The following is a 26,674-nucleotide window of genomic DNA, read 5'->3' as shown; positions in this document are numbered from 1 at the left end:
GGATGCTGTAATTCAATCTTCTGTAAAACGGAGAATGTATAATGCAAGGACGCCACCAATTCAATTCAGAGGCAGGAGGAAGAAAGGCGTAGCCTTGAAAGGTTTTCTTTCCCATGAAGAACCTTCATTACTTTTCTGGTGAACAACAAAAGAGCGTCTCATCCAAGGCTCTGTGATTGCTTTAGGGAGGTTATTTGTTGGTTTCAAGTGTTTGCAGAGTGATTCAAACTGCATTTTGCTTTTGCATATCCTCGTGTCTATGGACTGTTGACGCTGAAATTCACAAGTTAACATTTGTCATTTGCTCCTTTTCCTTCTGGCAAACATTTCTGAGCTGAAAGTGAAAAGCATTTGGTAACCATGCTGCCCTTCCATGTGAAATTTGTGAAGTTGTTTACCACTTGAGAGTCCTCCACACTCTGTAAGTGCTACTTGAAGGAAAGCAATGTATTATCAGGTGGTGCCCTAGGATCACAGCATGTTGCCCTGCATTTTGGCAACATTATTGAGAGACCATCTCACACAGAGACCATTTCCAGCCCACACTAGGAAGGCAGATAAGCAAACCTTAAACAACTACTCATCTGTAGTCTGAGCGGTATTTGAGGTCTTGGTGGAAATTTATTTTCCCCATATTTGTTTGTTTTGTGTTGAGGTATTCACAGACTTGTATTGAATCAGGTCAAGTTCCAGCAACACTACACATTTGAAACTATTTCTACATGTGTTATCCTAAACTAACAAATGTACTCTACTAATCAGTTTGCTTAAATTGCTGAATAAGGCTCGTGCTCTTTTTGATTAGGCCGATTTCTTGGCAAATTCTTAATTTTTTAAATGTGTGCTTTTTTAAAAATTTTCAGATATTTTAGTCATTTTTTAATGTATTTTTTTAATACAGAATTGTGCAAAAGTCTTATTTCTTTGTGTTTTACTAGGAAAAGGAGAGATAAGTGCTATGACTTACTGAAATGGCAAATATGTCTCAAGATGACCCCACAAATAAATGCTACTATAATGTTGAGGTCTGGATTCTGTTTCAGTGTGTGCTTTTTAGAGAAACTCTCGGTGACTACGTTCTGAGATGACTAATTGAGGAAAAAAAATTAGACTAATCCACTAGTCTTAAACTAAAAACACTCAGTAAGTAAAATTTGAGGACCGTTTAATGGAAAATGTCAAAAACTAGTGACAAAAGCATCATAAATGAATCATGCTGCTTAAATCAACACCGTGCATTATGAACACGTTTTACTCCAGGCAATGAAGATGAAGAACATGAAAAATCTCATTCTAACAGTGTTATCAAAAAGATGAGGCCTAGATGAGCAGGGTTATGTTTCTCTACAACAGGCAGATGGCTGCATAATGTTTAGAACACAATAATTTACCGGCATTGGGCATCAATTAAAATGTAAAATAGATTAACCAACTAGTAAGTCTGTTACTGACTAGTGACAACAGTGACGATTAGTCTGCTAATGTACTAGTCACTCACATCCCCAGTGCTTTTCTATGCAGGTGTGCTTTTGTGCTTTTACTGCATTGGCAGTGTATTTTGATTCATTGTCATGCTGAAAATGAAGCCACTGTTAATTTAATGCTTTGTAAGTATGGTGGATCTAAACCTGATGGTACTTTTCTCCATTAGTAATCTTCCATTCATTTTAATTTCCATTTTTATTGGCTGTAATGCAGTCCCCAAACCGTGCCAGAGTGTCTACCGTGTTTTACAATGTATACACTCACTGCTGTATCTCTGTCCTGAGTTTCTCCATACATATTCATGACGATTTGAACCAATATTTTTATCACGCCATAGGATCTGTAGCCACCAATTCGCAGTCAAGTCCTTATGTGATGTGGCATATCTCAGCCCTTGGTGAACATCAGATTAAGCGAAAGGTCCTGTGTCAGGATTTCACTGAAATGATTTTCCCCAGTTTCTTTAGGGACCTAACTTTCTGATATTGTTCATCTACTTTAGATACTTCTGCTTTTGTCAAATTGTTTAAGGACGCACTGTACATCATGCCAAGATATGCCTTCAGCTAATAGTCCTTTGGGAATCACCTTGTTTGTGGCAAACTGCTATTTTATGCCTTCCAAACTCTGTTATCTTTGTCATTTTTCATAGAATTAACTAAAGAAATTATGTAAAATGAAAGCTTTTGGCAGGCTGGTAGTAACAAAGTGCCAAAAGATAAAATTTAAAATTGGGTTGTTGTCTGTTATGTGTAGACACAACAGCAGTTCATCCATTGAACTAGGTCTATTTTATATGCTTTAATCATTCATAGGCCAGTGTTAAGTGGCTTAATAAACAATCAGTCCTGTGGACACTGGACTGGACTGTAAATGAGTGGGGAGAAAAGTGTATAAAACAAGAGCCCCAATATACAAGAAGGTGTGGATCATTGGAAACAACGACAAAGAAATTGCACGTGGGTCAGGACTTTTGCACAGTACTGTATATATGTTTTTTCTTTGAAGCACTTTGCAGCTTTGTTAGAAAAGTGCTCTATAAATTAAGTTTATTAGTCAAGTAATTGTTTTACAGCCACTTGAAGCTGATTGAGCCAGTGTAAGGCCTGCATGTGGCATGTTCTTTCCACTAAGTACTTATTATGCAGTGGAGATAATTTCATACTAGTTGCCATGGTAGAAAAGCGATCTGTCCTATGTGTATCATCTCCACCCTATGCCCTCCGCTGTCCCGCTGGCTCTCGGGCGCTTTAAAAATGGCAGTACATGATGTCCATGCTGGGTCCAAACACCTGCTCAGACTCCGGCTTCTGCCAACTCCACATCTCCATCTATAAGTTATCTCCATCTGCGCTCTGATGCCACGTGGGAGTAGTCTCATCTGTTTGTTTTTACTTTGCCATTCTGTTGCACCGAGTGCTATTAAACACAAGGGAATCTGCGTTAATCAGGGATCATCCTTCGCTTAAACACTCATTTATAATAGTGGAGAGCAGGGAGGAGCTGCGCAATTATGTTCACCCTCGCCGAGGTTGGTTATTTGCATTTTGCCTCGTGGTTAATTTGTAAAAGACCAGATCTGTTTTGACGCTAATAAGAATGATGGCAGTCTGGAAACAGTATAATCACTTTATTTTTTTCAAGTGTAGTAATTTATCTCAGTGATGTGATACTGGTACAGAAATCTATGTGGATTCAAATTATGTTCACAATTCCTTGATTAATACCATTTTTACCATATTTATTTTAACAAAACTTTATTTTATCGGGTTGTGTGTTTTGAACACAATGATATAAGTATTTGTTTTTTGGAAATACAAATACAAGTAGACAGAATATATATAGACAAACTATAACACCCACAATACAACATCAGTTTAATAGTGTCACACAGTGGACAAAGAGGTATTTTAAACATGAGGACAAAAAGAAGAATGGGATCGCTGTGCCAGCAAAACGGTTAAATAAATTCCAACTATTTAAAGCATCTGATGTGTAAGACATCCACCAGAGGTCTTCTAAATTTGTACATCAGTACTCAGTAAGTTTGAAGCTAACCTGCAAACATGAGCATTAGAATCTATACGAAGTATTCAAGCAATAATCTTTCAGCAATTTCTCTACATACTGCATTACTAGCTGCTGAAGATTCACCAAAACCTCTGCAAAGTCTTTGCTTACTTGCTACCTCCCATTTGGTCATAACTCGTATCACGCTTTAAAACAACAACTGGGTTCTGTTTAAAAACTACAGACAGCAGCAGAGGAGGCTGTGTTCTTCATATACTGCAGCACCGCTGATTACATGCATTGACAAAGCTGGTTTAAGTCTTTATAGGGGACTTACCACAACACTTAGAGCTAAAGCGTCATTGGAGGGTATTAAAAGAAATTTGGGACTTTTAAGTTTTTCATTTTTGTTACAAATCAGGGTCATTGAAGTTACCATGTATGTTACCATAAAGTTAGATGCCATGATGTCACTTTTTGTGACGCAACCTTCAACGGTTCTCCAACCTCATGGAGAGGGGAGGGGGGCCAGTTAGGATGTCTCACTAAATATGGTTTCTTACCCAGTAATGGATTAACATACTTGAGGCACACTTTTGGACAAAAGATGTTAATAGAACTGTTGTGACAAAGGCAATGGTACGATGGGATGCATGCAAATCCACATCAGAACAAGAGCAGGTGCTGGATTGAAAGCATGTAAATGGGAAAGAAAAAAAAGAAAAAATCTAGTGCTTACACACTGTGGGGCTTCAGGTATAAGCTCTTGGTGTCACACATAAAAGTTCATTATGGCTGAATTTGTATTCTGCTAATAAAAAGACAGTGTTAGGGCAATGTACAGTGAACAAATTATTCCAAATAGGATGACTTAAATAATGAAAGAACTTTTTGATCCTTTTTGAAGAATACTACTGCTATATTGACCTTGAAAAGTCTGTGAATCACACAAACTCTGAAAAATAAATGGGTGTTACGCAGTTGGTTTCTGTAGGTTCCGCTCACAAAAAAGTACAACTTTCCTGTCACCGTCATCCCTTTAAAACCTTACAAAGTAATGAATAATGGTATGACTGATTTAGGTTAATGTTATTCCCTTTTCTACCATTGTTCAACTGTCAAAAAAAAGGCTTTGAAAAGTGCAATCTACACTGTATAAAACGGCCCCTTTTTTTCCCCAATGTATACTTAATATGTCAAGAAACCATTTATTTTGATAGACAAGAAGATTTGATGACCTGACCTGGGGATAGTTGGGCTCAGTACCAGTTATATAAAGTAATTGCAAGCATTTACCTCTTCTTAGAAAATGTATTGGTTTTGTAGAAATCTGTCTGGCTCTAAGAAATTCTGAGGTTAAAACTCAGCAGTGCTACAAAATAAGATTCACTAATATTCCAATGTGAAGCACTGGGTGGTCAAAGCTTTGGTGGCAATAAGTGGTCCACTAAATGTAGGGTTGGTAGCTTAATACCCATCCCTTCCATGTGCCAAAGGGTAGACACTGAACAAACTGAAGGACCTTTTGTGGCAGCGTTCATGACATTAGTCTTAGGTATGTTTGTGGGTAGGTATGTGAAGGAATGTGTGTGGGGCACATTGGAGACTTATATAAATTGTGACAATTTACTGTTGACCTTACCTTAAAGAAGTGTTACAGCCTTGGATCTTCACTTAAACTGCATATTCAAAAAATAAGAGTCAGAGCAGAAAGGCTTCTGAATAGCTTTTATAAAAGCTTAAGGACACACAGAATAGGTGACATGACTTGGTTTCTCTCTCTCTGCCGTGAAAAAGTATTTTCCCAATCCCTAATTTCTTCTTCTTCTTTTTTCTTCTACTTTTTTTTTTGCATATTTGTCACATTTAAATATCTCGGATAATCAAACTTATTAACCCCAGTAACTATAAAATTCATTGTTTTTAAAAAACAATTGCCCCCTTAACTACTCAAATGCTGCCTCCTCAACCCGCCCACTGTTCAGTTAATGTTTTACAGTAACGTATTTATTTATTCAAGCTATGAAAAACTATGCACACTGGATTCGGTGCAAGCATTTTATTCATTGTGATGTACCAACATTTTGAACCATTCATTGCCGCTGTGTAACCCAAGTGTGCTTGAACTTTAGAAAATTGCCTAAATTAGTCTTTCAGGATCTTCTTGTAAGGAGTAGAATTCATGGTTCCATAAATTAACGGCAGGTCGTCCAGGTCCCGAAGCAGCAAACCAACCCCAGACCATCACACTACCACCACCATCTTCGAGTGTTGATATGTTCTTTTATGAAGTGCCATGTTGGTTTCATGCCAGGTGTAATGCGATGCAAACCCTCCAAAAGTTCAGCTTGTCTTGTTAGTCTATAGAATATTTTCTCAAAAGTCTTCATGATCATAAAGACATTTTTTTATTTATTTATTTTTTTTTTGTGTTTTTTTTATTTTATTTTATTTTTTACAAATGTGGGGCGACCCTTTGTGTTCCTTTTGGTCAGCAGTGATTTCCCCCAGGACCCCTCTGTTTTTGTTAAGGCTTTTTATTGTTGAATTGTGAACACTGACCTTAGCTAATACAAGTGAGGCCGGCAGTCCTTTCGATGTTTTTTGGGGTTCTTTTGTGACCTCGTGGATGGATTGTTGATTACTCTTCAAATAATTTTGGTAGGCTGACCACTCACTGGGAAGGTTCACCACAGTTCCAAGTTTTCTTGATTTTCTTTTTTATTCTTTTTCTTTTCCTAGATAATAGCTCTCACTGTGGTTCACTGGAGTCCCAGGGCCTTTGTAATGGCTGTGTAATGATAGATAGTTAGTCCAGACCGATAGATTCATTTCTCGTCTGTTCTTGAGTTTCTTTAGATCATGGCATGATCTGTTGCTTTTTGAGATTTTAGTCTACTTGACTTTGTCACTCAGGTTCTATTTAACTATTGATTCAACAGATCTGGCCATAACCAGGCCTCGGTGTGGCTAATGAAATTGAACTCAGCTTTCCAAAACTGTGATTAATCACAGTTATCTATGATTTACCATGGGGGCAATTACCTTTTCACACAGGTCCAAGATGGTTTGGAAATAAAATAAATAAAAGCATCATTGAAAAACTGCATTTTGTATTGACAAAGGTTATCTCTGAATAACCTAGAACTCTGATAAATATACAGAAAACTAAGAAATCAGGAATTTTTTTTTTTTTCACAGCACCATCTATTTAAATGCCTTACGTTAAGATAAAGGTTAATCTAAATTCAACTGAATGAACAAACCCTTCTCAGAAAAATGTTTGTAGTTTTCCAAATTAGAGGATATTATTGCTGTAGAGCTAAGCATGTTGACTCCATCGTTTTTCGTCATTTGCAGTCACACTTAACTGAATCGGTATACTATATTCTGCCTCGCCAATTCTTGTCTAACCAAACATTTTGTCAACAAAGGGAGAGTGATGATCTGTCAGATGTAACTGCTATTTTTCCCGTCAGAAGCTTTGTGCATGTCTACAGGGCAATTTTCCTCGGTGAGATCTATCCCTTCATGATGGTTGCTTTTTAGCTAAGGTTGAGATTAAGCAGATTTGTCTCTCGCAGCCCGAAAGGAAAGGAAATTGTTTGCTAGGCGTGTGTCTAATTAACACTATTGTTGCCTTGAGCCATGAATAGAAAGTCACTTCACCTTACTATCTCAGATAACACTGGTCCAGTTTGTCACCCACAATAGCGGCCAGTCATGTGACCTATAGGGTTTATATATTGCCTATTGCAAGGCGAATGAAAAGCCTTAGTTTGAGGCCCATTGAATTTGTGTCCTTTTGTTAGTCAGAGAAAACAGGGTAGATTGAGTTTGGGGTGTGCAGGAAGGTTATAGGAGGACCACAATAAAAGTCTTTTTATCACAGGCAGTTGGAAGTAGAATGGTGAATTGTGCTCTATGATATTGGTGCTGCAAAAGGTAAATTGTGTTCCTCTCAAGGACACATCTTCAAACAACTGCTGTGGGAAAGGAACGAGTGTGCGAAAGATTTGCATTTATAGCCAGTTCATTATTATTATTATTCTTATTGTTACCATTTCCCTCACCTTCATCACTCCACCCATCTATTCTCGACAGGGAAGAATTGAAAGTCCTGAGAACAGATGTGTATAAATGATACTGTGGCGATATCCACATAAACTCGGTCTCTTTCTAGTCCAGAGCTGCTTCTTCAGCTCCTCGTAAACAATTATCTTCGAGGTTGTTAGTAACCTCTACTCTTGAGCCTCAGGAGGATGATAAATAGCGGTAGTTTAGTCAGGCTCGGCAGGAAGATTTTACGTTTTTTTTTTTTCTCTGCAGTTTTTAAATTTGAACTGAAATGCTTCTCAAGGTCTTTAAATGTTTCTATTCTCCCTGATTAATTATTCATGATCTATCTGCTGTAATTTTTGTCACAGATTTTCTCCATCCTTTTGCTGAATTATAGATGTCCCATTCCCCTTCCTAGGCATCCAACAAGCACTCACTCAGTCTGGTTGTATAACTCTAACTCAAGAACATTTCTGCGTCTACTCCTCAACTAAAGGACATGAATGTCAGAAGGGTTGCGATTTATTCCCTCTATTCCCCCACCTAGATAGCTAGATCTTGGATCTCATATCTCCTAAGTGGGTGGCTCAGAAAACACAGCAACCATTTCACAAAGTCAAGCGCTTCACTTTGATTTACACTGTGGGTAACACCCTGAGTTGAATACGACACATGTGGGTTTTTAGCGACAAATGACAGTGGCACAAGGGCCATCTGGGTAGTACTGAAGTTGAAGAATCACCTTGGTAACCTCCCACTGCTCCTGTAGAGATTGCGTCCCCATTGGTAAATGAGGGCTTGTGTTCTTCCCATTTGTAAGCCCTATCCGCAGCCATTTTCCGAGGAACCTGAACACAAAAGACAAAGTCTGCTCTGACAGGAGAGATGGGTGTGTGGGCATGTATGTGTTAAGACGGATGAGGGAAGAGGGGGTCATTCTGCCTGTCACCCTGACCCCAATCACTGCACAGCATATTGGTGGAAACAAAATGAAAGATTGATTTAACCAGTTCCTCCTCAGCTGCCTCTGCTCGTTCCATCAACTGGCTGCCCATTTGTTTTCATCCGGTTTGTAGACTTGCACTTTATTTCACCTCATGACGCACACTTGCCAGGTTTGTTCTTTTAATTTACAGTCAATGTATAATAACTGCAGGCTTCATTTGAGCTTTTACAACACATGATGGTAGTAAATAACCTGTATTGATTCCATGGAAATAGACTTTTTTTTTTTTCTTCCATGCATAAGATTTCTCTTGTCTGTTGATTTGTGTATATAAAAATTGGCCTTTTTTGTTGTTATCATTGTTTGATTATTATTATATAAAAGCATTTTCGCAGACTTAGTAGTTGACTGCTTATTGGCTAAAGGTTTGCAAGTATGGTATACTTGTATAATGTATACTTATACAATGCATGAACCTAAATGCGGCTTCAGAGGATTTTTATATCTCGAACAATTAAATGACATTCATCCCCACCTTCTGACTTCCAGTCAGGTCGTGTAGAATATTGTATCCATTAAGTGTAGTAATAAACAGCTTTCCATTGTGTCAGACGACATGTCTTCAGCATGTCAGCATAATCCAAAAACTGAATATTTAGTTTGACATTTCCACACAAAATCAGTATTTCTTAGTTTTCTCTTTTCAAGCCGTTGAGCTTATTGGCATTTTTAGGCCAGCATACAGTAGCGTGGTTGTTTACAAAAACAGGAAAGGACTAGATATGCCTTGACAGTCATGAATCTTGTCGTACATCATCTGTGTTGGTAGAGAATGTCTTACTTTCACCGTCCCCTTCTCTTTAGTTCTGTGAAAAGGAAAGCATTCGCCCATTCATCTCCACCCCTACAGCTTCAGGGGGTTCATCAGACAAGGTGGCAGCCTGGCCTGGTCCGGCGCCCGGGCTCATTCGGTGGTTTCAATTTGATCCAGAGCACTGTAGGCCCCTCCGCCCCTCACACTCGCCCATCATGGCAGTCTCATTTATCACTGGGCCTATAAAGAAGGACTTGATAGAGTGAGGAGCGACCACCACCATTCAATAAATCCTTGTGATTATCCACGCCTCCAAGGTGTCTGAGCAAAGTGTGTGTGTGTGTGTGTGTGTGTGTGTGTGTGTCCTGAGCATGTAAGCATTTGTCTCTGACTAATGCTTGTATTGGATCACAAGATGTCCATGTACAGTGCCTTTTAAAGTGCCATCAGTTATAATATGTGTACACACGTCAGTTCTGAGGCCTAATTTTACTTGTTGCATTTGATGGCAACAAAGACCTTGACATTTTCCACCCCTTCTCTGTCTTAGCTTGCTTTCTCCAGTCCCCTCACCCACCTATCTACCCACACACCGACTCCCTCCATCTCTTCCCACACGCATGCACATACACACACAGAGTCAAACGGTCGTTCTGTTCCTCCAGAGGATTGCATAGAGAAGCACTCTAGGAGGGTGATGGAGCTTTGATTGTCGGTTATCAAAAGCTATCATTACTGCTTGCTTCTGTCGGATATGAAAATGATTTCCTAAGTGTAAAACCCATGTCATTACCTCAATGGTCATAGTGCTATCAGTGAGATGTAATAGAAAGAGGCAAACAAATGTGCTTGTTTCCCAGCCCACCCAGCTCAAACACAACAAAGAATAACAAATCAAAATGGAGAGAGATAAGTGACGGCAATACCAGGCCTGACTGCCTAGAACGGAACACGGGATTTAATCTTACCGTCATCAAGTTGTTTTTGTACCGTCTCCAACAGCTGTACTTTCTTGTGACAAGCTCCGGTTGACATGCTCCGCGAAGGAATCAGACCATCTACGGGCCATCCTGTGAAAGTCAAAGCACCCCCCCCCCCCCCCCCCCCTCTTCCTCAGCCTGATGAGACGGTGAACAGGCAAGCGAGCCACATTGACTTGCTGGGGGTTTCTAATCACTGGGGAAACAGGCTTTTTTCTCTCCCCCCCCCCCCCCCTCCTCCCCCTTCTGGGTCTGTTTGCTGAGCAGGTAGATGGAAGTGTAAGCCAGCATCAGGCTTTTCTTCTCTTAATCGATGTGGATCTGATAAAGATCCCGGCTTTCCGAATGGCTCGTATGCTGCGAAGCCTGAGGAAAATCTGATAAGTAAATCGCTCTTCTGTACATATAGCCAGAAAGATGCTGAGAAACCAGACGTGTGCTGCTGTGCACGCATATGGAAACTCTTTTACACTCATAAGATGGTAAACACACAAGAGTACACACATGGTCCCCTTTATACAGCCACACACGCCCGCACACACACATTCATCTAGTAGTAAAGTGGCTGTGCTCCAGACATGCCCAATTTGTTTCCTTTCATCCAGGACTAATGTCTTGCTCTTCCCAGGGGCTAAGTGCACCATTTGAAGCCCCCTCTAGGACAGCCAGTTGCAACATGCGGTTATTTGTTGTTGTTTTTATAATTTTTTTTTTATTTAATGTTTGACAAAATCATGTTATCGCATGAGCTGCAGTAGCATGTACGCAGGGCCCAATCAAATTAGCAAGACGCAATAATGTGCTGATAATTTCTAAAAACATTATTTAAATGTCAGACTGTAATGACAAAAAATCACTAATAGTTCTATGTAAATGTCAAGTTCAAATTATTCAATTACATCGGTGAGTGTGGGGCAGGTGATAATTTGTCCACCGCTTGGAATACCAATCTGGCTCTCACTGGAGCTCATTCTGAGTGCCCTGGCATAAGATAGACCTCAGTAATTTCCTGCTCCAAGGGATGCTTTCATAGCCATTATTATAACTCTATTCCACTAGAAATATCTGCCATACTGGAGAGATATTGGAGTCATATTTTTAGTACTTTCACCCCAATGTCGCCCTGAGACTGTGATAGCTTGAGAGCATTGTGGGGAGGAAAAAAATGGTATGGATTTTCAGAGCTAGCCCTATTATTCCTTGTTGTTGTTTCTGTTTGTGCTCTTGATACTGAGCCTCTTACTGTTCAGTCAATAAAACTAAACTTGCAGCCACAGTAAACTGGGGTAATAGGCTCATCTCATCAGTTGTCATTCACGGGCCTGTGGGCCCATTTGAGAATGGCTGCATGGTCTTCATCTATTCATGAAGGGACTTATAAAGGATATCAGCCATTCAGCCTGACCTGTTCATTTCAGATTAAGTGAGGGAGGATGCAGCACGGTGTTTTTTTTTTCCTTTTCCTCTTTCTTCAAAGTCATCCATGACCGGGCTCTAAAACGGATAAGGCACCTTGTTGTTCATGCAAGCAATGAAGTCATTCTGAATCATGGGTTACAAGTTCTGCCACAGATCCTCTCGTTTTACTGCCTCCCTCAGACAGCTGGCATTTGCACTACAGGGAGCCAGTGGGGCAACAAACAATTAGCCTTTTCTCTACAAAACACCAGGCAGAGGCTATAGAACAATTATAAAAGCTGCTTCCAAACGGCCGATGTTCTTTTGTGTATCGTTCCTGTGACTTGTACACCCAAAAATAAAAAGAATACGTCTAATAATCCTACCCCCAGTAAAACAAATAGACACAAATAAATTAATGTCCCTTCTTCGTGGGGCTACCGCTGTTTCTCAGCACAGTTATATTTTCCACAAGTGCTTCCCATCCTGGCAGCTCTCCATTGGCCCGAATTAGGGTGCAGTGGACATTATCTATGATGTTCCACAAAGATGGGAGTGTGACATTCTCCTTGAACGCTCCAGAAATGAGACTAACTCTCAGTCGCTTGTGCGCGTCTGTTTGAGATTCACACTTTGGTGCATTTGTAACTCTGAGAGCATCTGGTTTAATTTGATTTCTGTGCCTGGCCACCCTGCAATTCTCTGTGCTTTTAGTGTAACCGTTGCCTACAGAGTGCGGCCAACAGATAGTTCCGCAAATAAAGGGGTTTAAACTTCTATTTTCTGGATGGCTCTCCCAACACTGCAATCGAGTGAAGAAGCCTATTTCTCATTGCCAGTTGCTCCCACTTTTTCCTTAGAATCTTTGTTTTGTTTTGTTTTTTTGTCTGTTTGTTTGTTTTTGGAGGGTGTGATTTACATTTTTTTTTTTTTTTTTTTTTTTTTAAATATCACACCACTTTTAACATTATTACTGCATTCGCTGCAGAGTAAAATTCAGGCTAAGAAATGATAAAACACAAGTAAACCAACACCAGATAGCTCTATATTCTCTCAACTGCTTGTTAAGTCACGATTAAAGCTGATGGATACGTGTGCTGAATGAGGAATTTTAGTGAAATGTTTACTTTTATTTGAACTATAGTAGCAAATCCGTCTTGAATATATCATAGATGCCATTTTTTCCCTTTTAGAAGGAGATTATGCCTTTTTGTGAGGCATCACATTTGTAGCCTTTTGTATTTCATGTACTATATACTGCACATTGACATCCCTTTCCCAATCTGCCTTCAACAGCTCTCCCTCTGTCTCCTTCAGGCTCTTCTAATGCTATTTCATCTTGTCTGTAAAAGTGCAGGAGAAATCACATCCGTTGTTTCTCCTTGTGAAATCGGCAAGCGTTCGATCTTTCATTCATCAAGGAGCCCTTTTTCCACTTGTACAGGCCCGAGTTTTCACATGTCATGACCTAATTTTTTTTGAAACCGTTCATTTCTACCTTGTAGATTTTCTATAGCGCTACTCAAACTCCTGCAAGATCATTTGAAAGGATTCTCGATAAACCTTGAACATTTTATCGCAGTAGTAATACGCTGGATAGCGGAAGATAACAAAAAGAAACGTCTGTGATCATAATGCCAACAGTGTTTGTTGGTTTCTTGCTTGTTTGTTCTGTCTTTTATACAATCTGTAAAAATGAACACCGTGCTCTAGCCTGAGTCCAGTCTCCCTTCACACATCTCTAGAATGTTAAACATGGCTGCCGTGGCCGCCTCTGAATTGCTGGACTGTGTCTCCTGGGGAACGGGGAAATTGAGCTCTGGCTCTTCCTAATAGGTGGTAAAGTGTTAAGTTCCAGAGAAATGGACTGCGAATTTAACCTGGAATGGAAATTGATCCCATTACCTTGTGCTTGGGCTGCTTTCCTCCCGTAGGAAAGGAGGGAGAGAGGGAGCGCAAGAGGGGAAAATAGGTGGGGAAAGGAGAAAGAGAGAGCGCGGGAAATAGAAAAGGGGAGTCATGGAAAAAGAGAGAGAAGGAAGGAGAGAGAAAATGGATAAAGTGGAAGAGAAAAGGCAAGGAGACAGTGTATGTGATTAGAGGTGATAGGATAGCGGTGGGGGTTGTGTCCTGCCTGGATTGACAGGTTGGCTGACTCTGTATCAGTGTGGTGCTAATAGCTGACCGCCACTGGGCGAGATGGAAAATAGAGTAGAAAAGGCGGAGGACAAGGCAGAAGAAGCAGAGGAATGGCACGCTCTGAAGGGATGATACACCACCTGCTGAGGGTTTCCAGCGACAGACCTGTGGTGTCTTGGTGCCTTTAGTTGCTGTGAGCCCAAGTTAGCAACGGTAATGGGATTTGGCAATGCTCAGTATCAGTCTGTGCCTTTGAAATTTTAAAATATTTTCTGGAAATATGAACTATAAACAGAAAAAAGTGGTATTTTAATATGAATGAAAGTATTGACTGGGTCTGAAGTGTTATGAAATAATCTACTACTGGATTTTTATTTATTTATTTATTTATTTATTTTTTGGCCCAAAGGAAAAGGAGCTTTCTCTAACCCACGTAAACCTCAGTAATTTTGATTTTATTGCATCTGGCCTGAAACACCTGGCATTTAATATGACCCAATTGATTATCTTGATGTAAGTTCACACTTCCTTCTCTTTCGATTTCACCAGAGCCTATGCACGGCCCACGGAGACTGGAAGTGGTGGACATCCAGTCCAAACAGGTTACAGTGCGCTGGGAACCTCTGGGCTATAACGTGACCCGCTGCCACAGCTATAACCTTACCGTCCAGTACCGGTACAGAGTAGCCGGCAAGGAGGAGACGCGTGAGGAAGTGTGTTATGACACTCAGAGTCGCGATCCTCAGCACACTATCCACAATCTCTCTCCATTCACCAACCTCAGCGTCAAGCTGGTGCTGCGCAACCCGGAGGGTGTCAAGGAGAGCACAGAGCTGGAGGTTCAGACCGATGAGGATGGTAAGTAACATCAATAGTCCATTTTTGTTTCTTAGCTCAACTATAAAGCCTTACAGGGCAGGAAAAAATAGTTTTACTTTTAGATGATATTTGCATTCTAAAACTCACTGAAACCCAGACATTGCAGACATTTCTGTGTTTGTCAATGTCTATTCCAAAATTCCAAAATGAAAGTTGTGGAAATTATGCCGACATCAGTTCAAGATACTTCAACATCATCTAGACATATTTAATTTACTTTTTAACTTCAGAGAGACAAATATTTTCTATTAATGCTTAATAATTTATAATAAAACGAAATGCAGTTTAAACATTCTCAACAGTGGAGGAAAAAAATAACCGTGCACCTCAATTCTGACTCATACTTGTGAGTTCAAGCTTCCCCATTTCTTATCCTACTGAGCTAATCACCAGCTCCATCACTGGATTTGTGATACTGATATTGGGGGTAGAGACGTGACATTTGTTACAGTCTGATGTGTTAAATTCACTATGCAACAAATGAGACACAATTTAGTTGCTCATAGGCCACAACAAAGAATGGAGACATGCCAGCAACTGAACAGGGATTACCAGGGGTTTATTATAATAATCATGATTTGTGTAAGTCCATGTCAGTGGTGTAAAGTGGTGCATGGGTCAATTGGCAAAAAAACAATTAAGACAGTAACTCAAAAGAAGAGATGGAGCAAGGCCTCAGAAGGTGGGGTTTAAATAGCCCTGCAGAACACTGGCCAGTTTTTCTGTCATCAAATCACATCACAGAGAGACCACAAAGCACACGGGAAACCTCACACTGGGGTCACCTTGGGTCGTAACAGTGTGTATAAATGTAAATAGCTTAAAAGTCTTATTTTCTTAAGAAATAGGCTCTAAGATTAGTAGGCTGTGTATGTGGAGATGTTGTGTCGCCACCTGTTCACAGACATGTACTAACTATATTAGATGTCGTTGTTTCAAAAAAAAAAACAACCCCCCCAAAGACTTGCATTTAATTTCTTCTTTCAATAATCTGATCTTTACTTCTCAAAATGATGGATCTGACTGAATTTACTACTGGATTCTACAGTAGTAAATTCAGTCAGTGTATATGTATGTATATGGCACGCTAACGCACCTTCTCTTAACATTTAATAAAAGAAAATGTGTCTTCAACAGCTGAACAACTTGCTTTTGTTATTACAGTTTTGATGTTTCGATCTTTAGGATGTGTAGGTTCTCATCCGATTCACAGCCACAAACAAAGTCTGGGATATTCCAAATATTTTTCAGGAGAGCACAGAAGTCAGACAGTAAGCCTCTGTGTCGGATAGTTGTTTCACCTCCTTGAAAGATGAAAGATCTTCTGTGTTGCCTCAGCAGACACAGGAAATGAACTCTACAGAAGTCTCAAGGAACCCCGGCCGCCAGATAACAGGCTCAGCTGTAGAAAAGAGTCATGTCTGGCTCAGATATCTCTGGTTGGAAACTTGAAAGTGGCAACTGTTTCTCAGTATCTGACTGATATGTGTTTCTGTATGTGTATCTGTGTGCTTAGGGTCCCATGGGAGAAAGTGTACAGGCAGGGTGTAGCTCTAGTTGTGTTCAAGATAAATCTTTAAACCAAAAAAAAAAGTACATCTCCACATCAGTCTCTTTCGCTTAAAGAATGAAAGCAATTCACATGAGGGGTTAAAGGACTAGATCTCTTTGGCAGTATCTCAGTACAAGTAAACATTGCAGAAAGATTAAGATTCCTGCTGTTCCTGTGGGTTTACAACTTCATCTTTTCTATCCATTTCTATCTGTAAGAAAGTGTTCAGGTTTGCTGTAAAACATGTATAACAGTGTCTTGAGTAACACTGACTTCAAATAATCTTGCAAATTCCAGTTTAAAAAAAATTGCATTTGATGTTGGCTTTCTCACATTTCTAGCGTGCATCCTTGAAAAGCCTTTTTTGGTATGCACATTAGTTTAAGGTGCTTTGCTTAGTAAATCATAGTGGAAAGGGCTACAGCTGCTTTCATCAACTTTTATTGGCAATAATTTAACTTAAGAAAGGTGAAAAGTGTCAAATATGTGGCAAGAAAATCCTTCTGAGAAAACTTTTTAGAAACTTGTTTCAGTCCTTGAATATTTCAACTCAGCTACAGTTTTTGGAAAGCGGTCAATCAATTTCAGTATTTTAAAAAAAATAAATTAAAAAAACAGGTCAGTTAAAAGCTAATCCATAGAACAAGGTAAAAAACAATTAAAAGAATAATTGAAAAACGAAACTAAAGTAAACTACTGCTTAATTCGGTAGTTATTAACACATGTACGCATTTCCCACAGTGCCTGGGGCGGTTCCTCTGGAGTCCATTCAGGGCAGTGCCTACGAGGAGAAGATCATCCTGAAGTGGAGAGAACCGGCGCAGACTTACGGGATCATCACTCAGTATGAGGTACTAACACAGTCGCTAGCAGCGTGCTTAAGAAACTATCCACGCTTTCGAACAGTAAACAGACTCCTTCGATTTAGCTAATGGGTTTTTGCCTTTTGCCTTGAACACATTTAATTATTATTATTATTATTATTATTAGACCACACCTAATGTAGGTTTATGCCAAGGACGCCTTAAATGAACAATATTGCTATTTACCTGAATCATTTTTAAAATTGATTTAAGCAAATTATTTAATGTAAATGTATTTTAATGCCAAAAACCTAACTGTTCTCCATGAATTTTCAAATTTACTGTTTCACACAAAAGTGGGGAAAAAACAGTAAAGCACATTATTAATTTTTGATTAAGATGCCAAATTGTTGTTTTCAGTTGCATTTCAATTGTTTACTTGCTTACCTGAACAGACAATTTTGTTTCAGTGGTAGAACATTACGCTCGATTAATTTCTGAAGTCCAGTGTGCCGGCTCAAACACGGCTGTAAAAACACGGAGTCAGTTAGTAATGGTGTAATTTTTAGTTTTAGAATTCATAATATTTATTCTCTTGTTTTTATGACGGGTGGTCTAATAAATTTGTTAAGCACTGCACAGTTTAATGTTTTCAAATCATGCGAATTAACTCCAGCACTACTGATAAAATGGGCAAGAAAATAATGTATTCATTGGATTAACATAATTATAAAGTGAGCAAACTAGGCTGACAGCAAAATTCAGCAGGTTGGTTATTGGTTTAGTTATAATATTAGTGTTCACTGATGTTCTCTTTGTTAAGCTTTCACCCCGAGGATGGATTTTTATAACTTTGATTATCCCTTGTCCTCTGCCTGAGCAAAAGACATTAGTTTAAAATTTTTGTTGTCCAATTGGCTGCCTAGTTTTACGAATTAGTGCTAATGATGATTCGTGGCAGCCTCGAGTATAGAGTGCTTTGTGTTTTGCACCAGTCGGGTACTGGTATATGTCAAATATCAGTAAGTCAGCGTTGTTATTGTGAGTGTCTTAGTCTGATGATGTTAGCACTGATGTGCTTTGGTTCAGCCTCACAAAGCTGCTATTTACGCATTAAACTATTAGTCTTTTTATGCTCTTAATTAATACAGAATCATCACAATTGGCTCTTTCAGTACCTACTTAATGTGAACTTATGCCTCGGTAATCTACTTGATGTTTCAGGTCTGTGTTTTGAGGTCATTAAAGTGCAATCATCTTGACTATGCACTGCAGTAAAACAGGTTATAATTAGATCAACCACATTAGCTTTTAGTTATAGCCTACTTGTGGAGCAGGTTAAACCCAAAGCACTATGGAAGATTTACTTTGTTCAGAGTTTTCATAATAATCTTGCTTTAAACAGGCTTTTTTAAATGTAGCACAGTCCAAATGTGGTCAACTGTACATCTAAACTGCAAGCTGCTATCATCTTCTGTTCTTTAACACACGAATGACCTCTAAAGAATTTTAGATTCATGAACAACCCACATGCATCACAAATCAGCTCTGAGTTGTTGTTGACATTAGACTCCACCGAGCTCCTGTATGCGCTGTCCAGGAGCTTCATAGTCTTGAATAATACAGTCTCCAGACACACTCACACTATATGTACGCATTGATCTTAACCAGCTTAAGGTGGAAGTAATCATCCAGCCTTTCCCACAGATTGATCTTTCTCTGTTGATTTTCCTTCCTGTCCTCGCTTGCACACACTTGGTATTTTGACTAGGTTATCGAGCATCGACAGAAACGTTCCTCACTCACGGAAAGCCGATTGAATAATCCAAATAGAGTTGCTGCATATGTTGCTCCATTTATTGCCATACAATAAGACGACTGAAATGTAAAATACATTTCCCCTCAACAGCACAGGGACATCTGAATCAAAGCGGAGAGATCTAAAGTGAGAAGCATAACAAGACCTTGTTTATTCAAGTGTGTTTAGTGGAGTGTTATGTCTCGCACACGGCTGCATGGCACTAAGAGATGTCAGCTGAGAGCAGGAAAACAATGTCCATAGAAATGGTGGGTTTCCAGTACACTTAATTGCCTTTTAGAGCATCATGTTTTAGTTGTTTATCTTTTTAAAAATTTCATAATACAGGTAAAAGCATTTAGAGCCAATAGCACGGCTGCAACGCCACTTTGTCAGGTTCTCATTTATATTGAGGCGAATGCATTTCAGTTTATGAACCCACTCCATCAATTACATGCTGCAGCTATTATTTCTGTCTTTAAAGCCTTAACAGCATTGTAATGTGCCTAGTAAAAGGAAAGCAATAAGTCACTGACATCCTGCCATTTCCAGGTTTTAATATACATTAAAGCATTATAGATTTTCTAACCTCACCTTGAATCACTTTTATCAGCTTTTATTTTAGAAGAAAATGGAATTTAATGTAATTCTCGACATAGATCACCAAATCTTGGGGCTTTTAACTTGGTATTGGTCGTGAAATATTGTAGAGAGCAGCCACATGATGTAGTTTGAGCAAAGTACTTGGTGACAGTGGGGAGGAAAACCTCCCATTTAATAGTTAGAAAGCTGCAGTAGAGCCAGGCTCAGGGAGCATGACCATCTGACTCAACTAAATGTCAGATAGTCATGTTCCTCTCTCCTCTTATTCAACTTGTTAAAATAAGAGGAGAGATGAAGGGGGAAAAACGTTAAGCACTGAAAAACAGACTTTATGCACTGTTCAGGTTGGGGAGTAACCACAGATTAGAAACACGGTGCTGATGAGGCAGAAATGTGTGCAGAACGGAGAAATGGAGGAAGCGGAAAGGAAGAGGTACAAACTGTGGGGGAGAGAGAAGACACAAAGTTAATGACATGCAATAGTGGCAATATAAATGCAAGGAGAGTGACAGAGAGGAAAGGTGCTCGGTGTAAAGGGAAGTCCCACTGCAACTTAGGCCTATACCAGCATAACCAAGTGATGGTTCAGGGTCACTTGGGCTGGTCCTGACTATGAGCTTATCAAATTCATCGGTGTCGAAAGAAGAAAAAAAAAATTAAGCCCCAATTTAAAAACGGGGGAGTGTCTGCCTCCTAAACCTCAACTGAGAGGCGCTCCATAAATAAAGACTCTGCCTCCCATTTTACTACAGGAAACACTAGAAACCACAAATGCATCTGTACACTGAGAGCCAAGTACTTTATTGGTATTTGTGGCATTTAAAAGCAATTTTTTTTTTTTTTTAAGGATTCAGTATTTTAAAACTCGCATGGAGAAATAGAGAAAGGAAATCCAGTAAACAAAATGGCACAGGTCCACACTGGAAAATTGCAAAAGAAGAAACCAGCAAACGATGATGAAGAGAAACACAGGACACATGAGATCGCCTGAAAATCCCACAGGCTAACCATACATTTGAGGGCTTTACCACAAAGCAACATTCAGATCTTAGCCGGGCAGCTTTTCTAGGTCGATTTTAACCTGGATTTCACTTTTTTTTTTCAGAGGTGATTTTAATTCACTGAGGTACATCGCCATAGTAACAAACTCTAGACCTACGTTCAAGATTAGAGAACAGGATGTTAAAAAGAACAGTCTACAAAGACGATAGATACTTATAAATGAATCGATGTTTTGTTGGCTGATAAGAGAACAATTTCTATTGATCTGTAAGGTTCTTTGTCAAATGTGTCACTCTGCTGTCTGCAGACCTGTCCATGTTTATGACTGGCCCTATGCAACCAATGTGACCACTAACATGGGAACACAGTCATAGCTACATTTGAAAACCCGGCGTTGACTTGACTGAGTTGATGTATGTGACCACTGATGTTTGGCTAAGTGAAGCCAGATATATGTTGAGCTTGCTTCATAGTACAGGGCCCTCGGTGAAGAAGGATCATAACGTGCAGATGAAAATTAGATAAGAGGGTAGGAAGAGGACAAAAACGCAAAAAGCTACATGAGATAATCTTCAAAATCAGTCAGAAATTTTGGAATTAGAAATAATGACACAATAATGACACAAGTGGTGGTAGCAAAACAAGAAATGGAAAGAAAAAGAAACGAAAAAAGGAGGATCATAACAAAGACTATGATAGCACTGTTCTGTTAAGATGTAAAGAGGCTTGATCGTTTAGGGCCCCATAAGTGAGGAGTAGGATTTAAATGTATTACATTCTCTGGCCTTCCCAAAGATCCAGTGTAGGGGTTTAATATTCACATCACTTCATTTAAAATGGGATGACAGACAAGTAAAACCTAGCAAGCCGCCGACTCGCTCCAGGTGTCTCCCCTCATCCCACATCCCAGTCTGGTTTTAGAAAAGTAACCCTGAATCTATTCTGCCTGTGTTCTCCAGAAGTTGCTTCTTATAAGTCAAGACCTTGCTTTGATTTGACATTATCAAAGAACTCAAAGTGAAATATATCTAACAAGGCTTGATATCAAAGAGACTTCAGCCCCATTCCTTTTTTGACCAGTGCTCCGTGAATGCTATTTTATTGACAGCTTTTCTGACAGACATGAGCCAACATTTACTGAAAGATATACAGCAGATTTTCTTTTAATTTAAATTCAGCGGCCAATCGTGGCAACACGAACTATTACAAAAATACACTGCATTGTACTAAAGTGTTTTTATAATACATATTTGACTTATTGTCAATTTAAACTCAACAGATTTTTAGGTGTTTTTTTTCACAAATAAAATTAAACGAATAGAATTTATGTTCCATTGTTATTTTTGCTTTTTTTCAGAGGTGCTATAGGCATGTCTGTTTATGTCTTTATACGGTCATTTACCTCTGTCAGACACATCTAAACCAGTGTGGTCTGAAAACCGGGATATATATATGGTCAAATGGGCCAGTTAATCTTCTTGGATAAGTTCTATTATTTGTTTTCCGTGAGTTATGTTATGGTTTTAAAAGCCTGCCCATATGCCCAGTGTTGACAAGTCATTCCAAATTCCTCTCCTGTAAAGTTATGATATAGGATTTGGCATCACAAGCTCATTTTGGAGACAAAGACTAAATGAGAAAGCCTAGAAGCATTTCAAAACTTGATGGACACAAATTATGCAGCACTCCAAACTCCCTTTGTGTTCCTTAATTGGAATTATAATGGAGGTTTTCCTTTACGAGCAGAGGCATTTTCTTAAAGTGGAACTTTACAGTTATTCAAAATGGATATTAGCAAAAACACTCACCTTAATGCTTCCCTCCAGAGCTCCCTGCTTTCATTAATGGAGAAGGAATACATTAAGTATATTTTCTCTCTCCTTGAAACCACAAGCTTGCATCAGCTTTGCCTTAAAAATATGTACCTATGCTTTTACAGACAATACTAACCCATATAATGAGACAGCGTGTCTCCACAGACCTTTTGTACTTCCCTAATTTTGGAAATAAGCATAAAACCTTGTTGACAAGTCAGAAGCTCATGCACAAAGCAAGACCTTTCAAAAAATTGCTTGAAGCACTGGCTTTAGAATTAAATCCAAATTCCACAGAGCTTTTTTGCATTACATGTGCAAATCATTTCGTCTGTTTCACTGGTGGAAGGCAGCATCCATTTGTATTTGGTGAAATGATTGCATTAGTTACTGTACGGGTATTCCTAAATAGGGTGGTAACTCAGGGTCACGCAAGTGAGGAAACGCAGCATGAGACTTTTAAAAAATGCTTCTTGGCATTTTGGACTTGCAGAAGGGAAAAAGACTGGAAAAGTATGATAACACACACACCACGACTGGGATGCAAAACCACAAAACGGTAAGGACGTGTACATGATTTAGCTTGGTGAGTCGCTTAAATGCCTAAAACACAAAATGCGTTTGTGGTATGAATACCAATCTTATTCATGATAAACAGTGCTGAATGCGGAGTACCAGAGGCCACGGTGAGAATGTAAATTTTCTTCCTTCCTAGATTTCCTACAAAGCGGTGAGCTCCTTTGACCCTGAACTGGACCTCTCCAACCAGAGTGGGAAGGTTGTGAAGCTGGGTAACGAGACCACCCACATGTTCACAGGCCTTTACCCGGGTTCTACGTATTCCTTCACCCTGCGCGCTAGCACAGCCAAGGGCTATGGCCCCCCTGTCATCACCCAGTTCACCACCAAGATTTCAGGTCAGTGGGGTCAACAGCAAGACCTGTTACAGTGTGGACGATGCCAAACGAGCAGTGTACTGCTTATTGCTTCTAGAGGTCTTATGTCAAAATGTGTGAAAGCAAAATGTTATTTCCTTTCACTCAAACAAACTTGGATTGTGTACTTTGCATGTACTCGTATATTTTGTAGTTCTTTTTTTGTTCTAATTTTTGAAAACTGATGCTTTTTTTTTTTTAATGTTTCATTTTGCAAATTGCCCAATTTGATAATTTATTTTCAAAAGCAAGCAAAATGCTGACAATTGCAAAAGCAGCATCTGATATAATGTAAATGTATATAAGCCAAGCTGATATAAAAACAGTCCCTACAGACGTTAATGGTTGACTGTTTAAAATTACCGTTGTATGATATTGAAATAAAATGTTGCAAACATATTAAAACAGTTAAAAATGTAACACAACCTCATATACAGTATAATTGCTGTTATGCATGAGGTACCACGTGTATGAGGTTGTGTCATTCAGTGTGTCACAGGGTCAACTTCGCGCTCGTTGGTTTATTGCCAGGCTCGTGAAAGAAATGGATGCCTTCAGTCAGGAGATTGATGGGAAACTGAGGTGCTAATCTACTTCTAAGTCAGGACTATAAATTTTATTGTGTGGGGTGCATAAGGTGAATGTGTTCACAATCTCTGGGGATGGATTATAGGACTTTATATTGTATATTCGTTGGTAAAAAATTGAACATTATACAAAATGGTTTTACATTGTGGTTTCAAAATTATAACTTTTATGGTTACATTATCTTGCATTTTAAAGCCATGTAAAGCTAAATTTGTTACAGTTATACATTTATGTTGAATTTGTAGCAGGGTTTATGCCTGATGAATGCATCTCCTATTATAATATTACATTGCATATTATATTATAAACTAAAACAAAAATTCTGCTTGGTTTCCTCTTTAGCTCCATCCATGCCAGCATATGACCAGGAGACCTCTCTGAACCAGACAGACAGCACAGTCACTGTGCTGCTTAAACCCGCACAGAGCAGAGGTGCCCCAGTCAGGTAGGCTCTCACAATAACACACACAAGCACACAGTCAAAAAAAAAGACAAAATGGCATATTAAAATATCATCAACAGCAAATAGCTATCAAAGAGCCTGTATTTATCAATGCCTCATCATGAAGGAAAGTTGCCAGGGAAAATTTAGTACCTTACTTCATGTATCTGAGTTTGTTTGTTTGTGGATTTTGATCCTGTGAAAAAGAAGCACAGCCTTTGAAGATCAGAACAAAGCTGGGGTAGCCGAGCCTAGCTTCAGGATCTCTTCCCTTTGCACTTGTTTTATGTACCAGACTGCCCACCCGGAGTCATCACAGGCTTCCGGGGAAATGTAGGATTTTTGCCTGCTTGATGCAGCATTTATTAGTCATTGTTAAAGAAACGGTACAGTTGTTTTGTTCAAATGCCAAAAAGTCATGATTAGGGTTTATGCAGGCCGCTGCAGGGTTCTGGCAGGAGTTCATCTCGCTTGTTCTTCTGTTATTTTCCAATTGTATTTGTTTGGTTGTATTAGTGTACCTCAGCTCTGGAAGCCGGGACAATCAATTAGCCTGGCTAAGTGCAAAATTAAAAAATAATCTCCCCACTGGCAGGAACAAGACATTAAATGTTAATTATTGAGCTTTGGATTCCAGGCAGGTGGATGTAGCTTTGCCTTAAACAGATGGGTGCAGTATTGGTCTTTCCATCTATCTGCTGAGCTCATTCTTTAAATAGTTAGTACTGGCCAACTGTGTTGGGGGTGCACAGAATAATAAAACATCTGACTAGCAATGCCCAGGTAAGTTGCTTTGCCAGGCAGTACATCAAACACAACTGAACAGTGGGAAGCCAGAACAGGTTCTGTAAGAACAGGGGTAGCTTTGGGGTTGCTCACTGGATGCACGCACTGTCATGCACCCTTTAGAAGTATGTGGTGAATTAACATTCCAAGTTTTCCAAAGGAAGAACCTATTTTTTATTTTTATTTTTTTTAGCACTGATTTATATTCTTGGCCAGTAACATATTGTGATTCCAGCCACCAGGACTGAGAGGAGTGAGTGGGAATGAACAAACACTCGGGCTTGCTGTAAAACTCAATTTTACACTATCAACTCATCTGATTCCTTTAAAGATTACAGCCAGGAGATCTTTAGTCAGGCTTGTCAGCTCATGTTTTGCCGTATGTGCAGCTGCCCAGATTAATGCCCCAGCGCCAAACAGAGGGGCCTGAGCAAGAATGACAGAGTGATCACTTTTTAATTTTCTCCCAGGTACACTTCAGAAGGCCTTATGCAGGCTGCCATTCTTTCAGCTGAGTAATTACAAACCCCTAATTATAATTAACAGTGTGTTGTGAATTGGAGCTTCCATTCATTAGCATGCTGGACTCCTCTTTTCTTTCCCGTTGGAAGGCATGTGCACCTCAGGAAAAGATGAAATGGATTGGGCTTTGGAGATAGCGACTTTAGTTTGAGACCCGTTCTGTTCTGTTCTGAGCTGAGCCACAACTGTGCAGTAATGCTTTAAAACTCGCACATTCAGTGCTTGTTAATTATTAAATACAGAGAAAATAGCGTGTTTTGATAGAGACGCTTAGTTTTAAGGATTATATATGTTTAATGAGTCTCAAGACAATCCATTAAAAAAATTCATCAGTAGAGTTCAGTACATGGCACAAATACACCTCAAAACTAATTGAGGAATCCTTTGATCACAGCAAAGCCTCTTCATGTCTAAACTTTAGAGGTTTTCAGGTACACGCTTCTATTCCCGCTTTCTCACTTCTCTTTAATCTCACAGGACGTAAAGGCCAGTGCACTGCCTGTTCTGCCTTCATGTGTGCGTCCAGTGCTTCGATAAATAAGAAATGCAAAAGAAAAGAGGTGGTGTAGGTTAGCGAACAGGGGAGATTATGATGCCGGTCCAAGACAAGATACTGGCAGGCTTTTGAAGGTGTTTTCCACCCCCAGCTCAAGTGACACACGATGCCTTTGAAAATTTAAGGTGACTTTAAAGTAGCTTCCATTCAGAGGAGTTGAGTTAGGCGGTCTTTTGGGATCTCCTGTCTGGACAGTAATGATAAATGTACTCATATGAATCTCCCAGACTGGAAAAAATAACAACCTCTCTAATCTCTTTTGGGTTAGAAGGGTGAGACGGCTAAGATGCGATTTAAAGTTAAGGTTCGTCGAAAGCTGCAAATATGTCCAAGCACCTGGAGAAACTGGAAGAATGGCCTGAAGTCATAAACTTCTGAACTTGGCTGATCCAGTCAGTCTGAGAGATTCTGTTAATCAAGGAGTTAAATTTCACACTATAGTTACTTATTTTTGCGCTACTGCTCATGTTGCAGGAGTAGCCATCTTTTCTAGAGTAGTGGGTGGCTCATTTTGAAATTGAACACTTTATGAAATCAGTTTTAAAGCCCCTGTGAAATAAGGA

The 26,674-nt window shown here is 39.4% G+C and overlaps 1 protein-coding gene across 12 annotated transcripts in view; it reads left to right on the top strand.

Annotated features, from left to right (window-relative positions):
- Nucleotides 1-26,674, top strand: part of LOC120724151 (receptor-type tyrosine-protein phosphatase mu-like) — a 158,076-nt gene that overhangs the window by 65,078 nt on the left and 66,324 nt on the right. For all 12 annotated transcript variants that reach the window (XM_040016209.1, XM_040016229.1, XM_040016244.1 and 9 more), the window contains exons 8-11: nucleotides 14,381-14,689; nucleotides 17,004-17,113; nucleotides 22,998-23,199; nucleotides 24,148-24,250. In XM_040016209.1, coding sequence (XP_039872143.1) covers nucleotides 14,381-14,689; nucleotides 17,004-17,113; nucleotides 22,998-23,199; nucleotides 24,148-24,250 — 724 coding nt within the window. The remainder of the gene's footprint in view (nucleotides 1-14,380; nucleotides 14,690-17,003; nucleotides 17,114-22,997; nucleotides 23,200-24,147; nucleotides 24,251-26,674) is intronic.

This window comes from Simochromis diagramma, unplaced genomic scaffold, assembly GCF_900408965.1.
Source record: "Simochromis diagramma unplaced genomic scaffold, fSimDia1.1 OVJJ01000205.1, whole genome shotgun sequence".
NCBI lineage: Eukaryota > Metazoa > Chordata > Actinopteri > Cichliformes > Cichlidae > Simochromis > Simochromis diagramma.
Note: the sequence above shows the minus strand (reverse complement) of the source record. Positions and strands in the feature narration are given on the sequence as shown.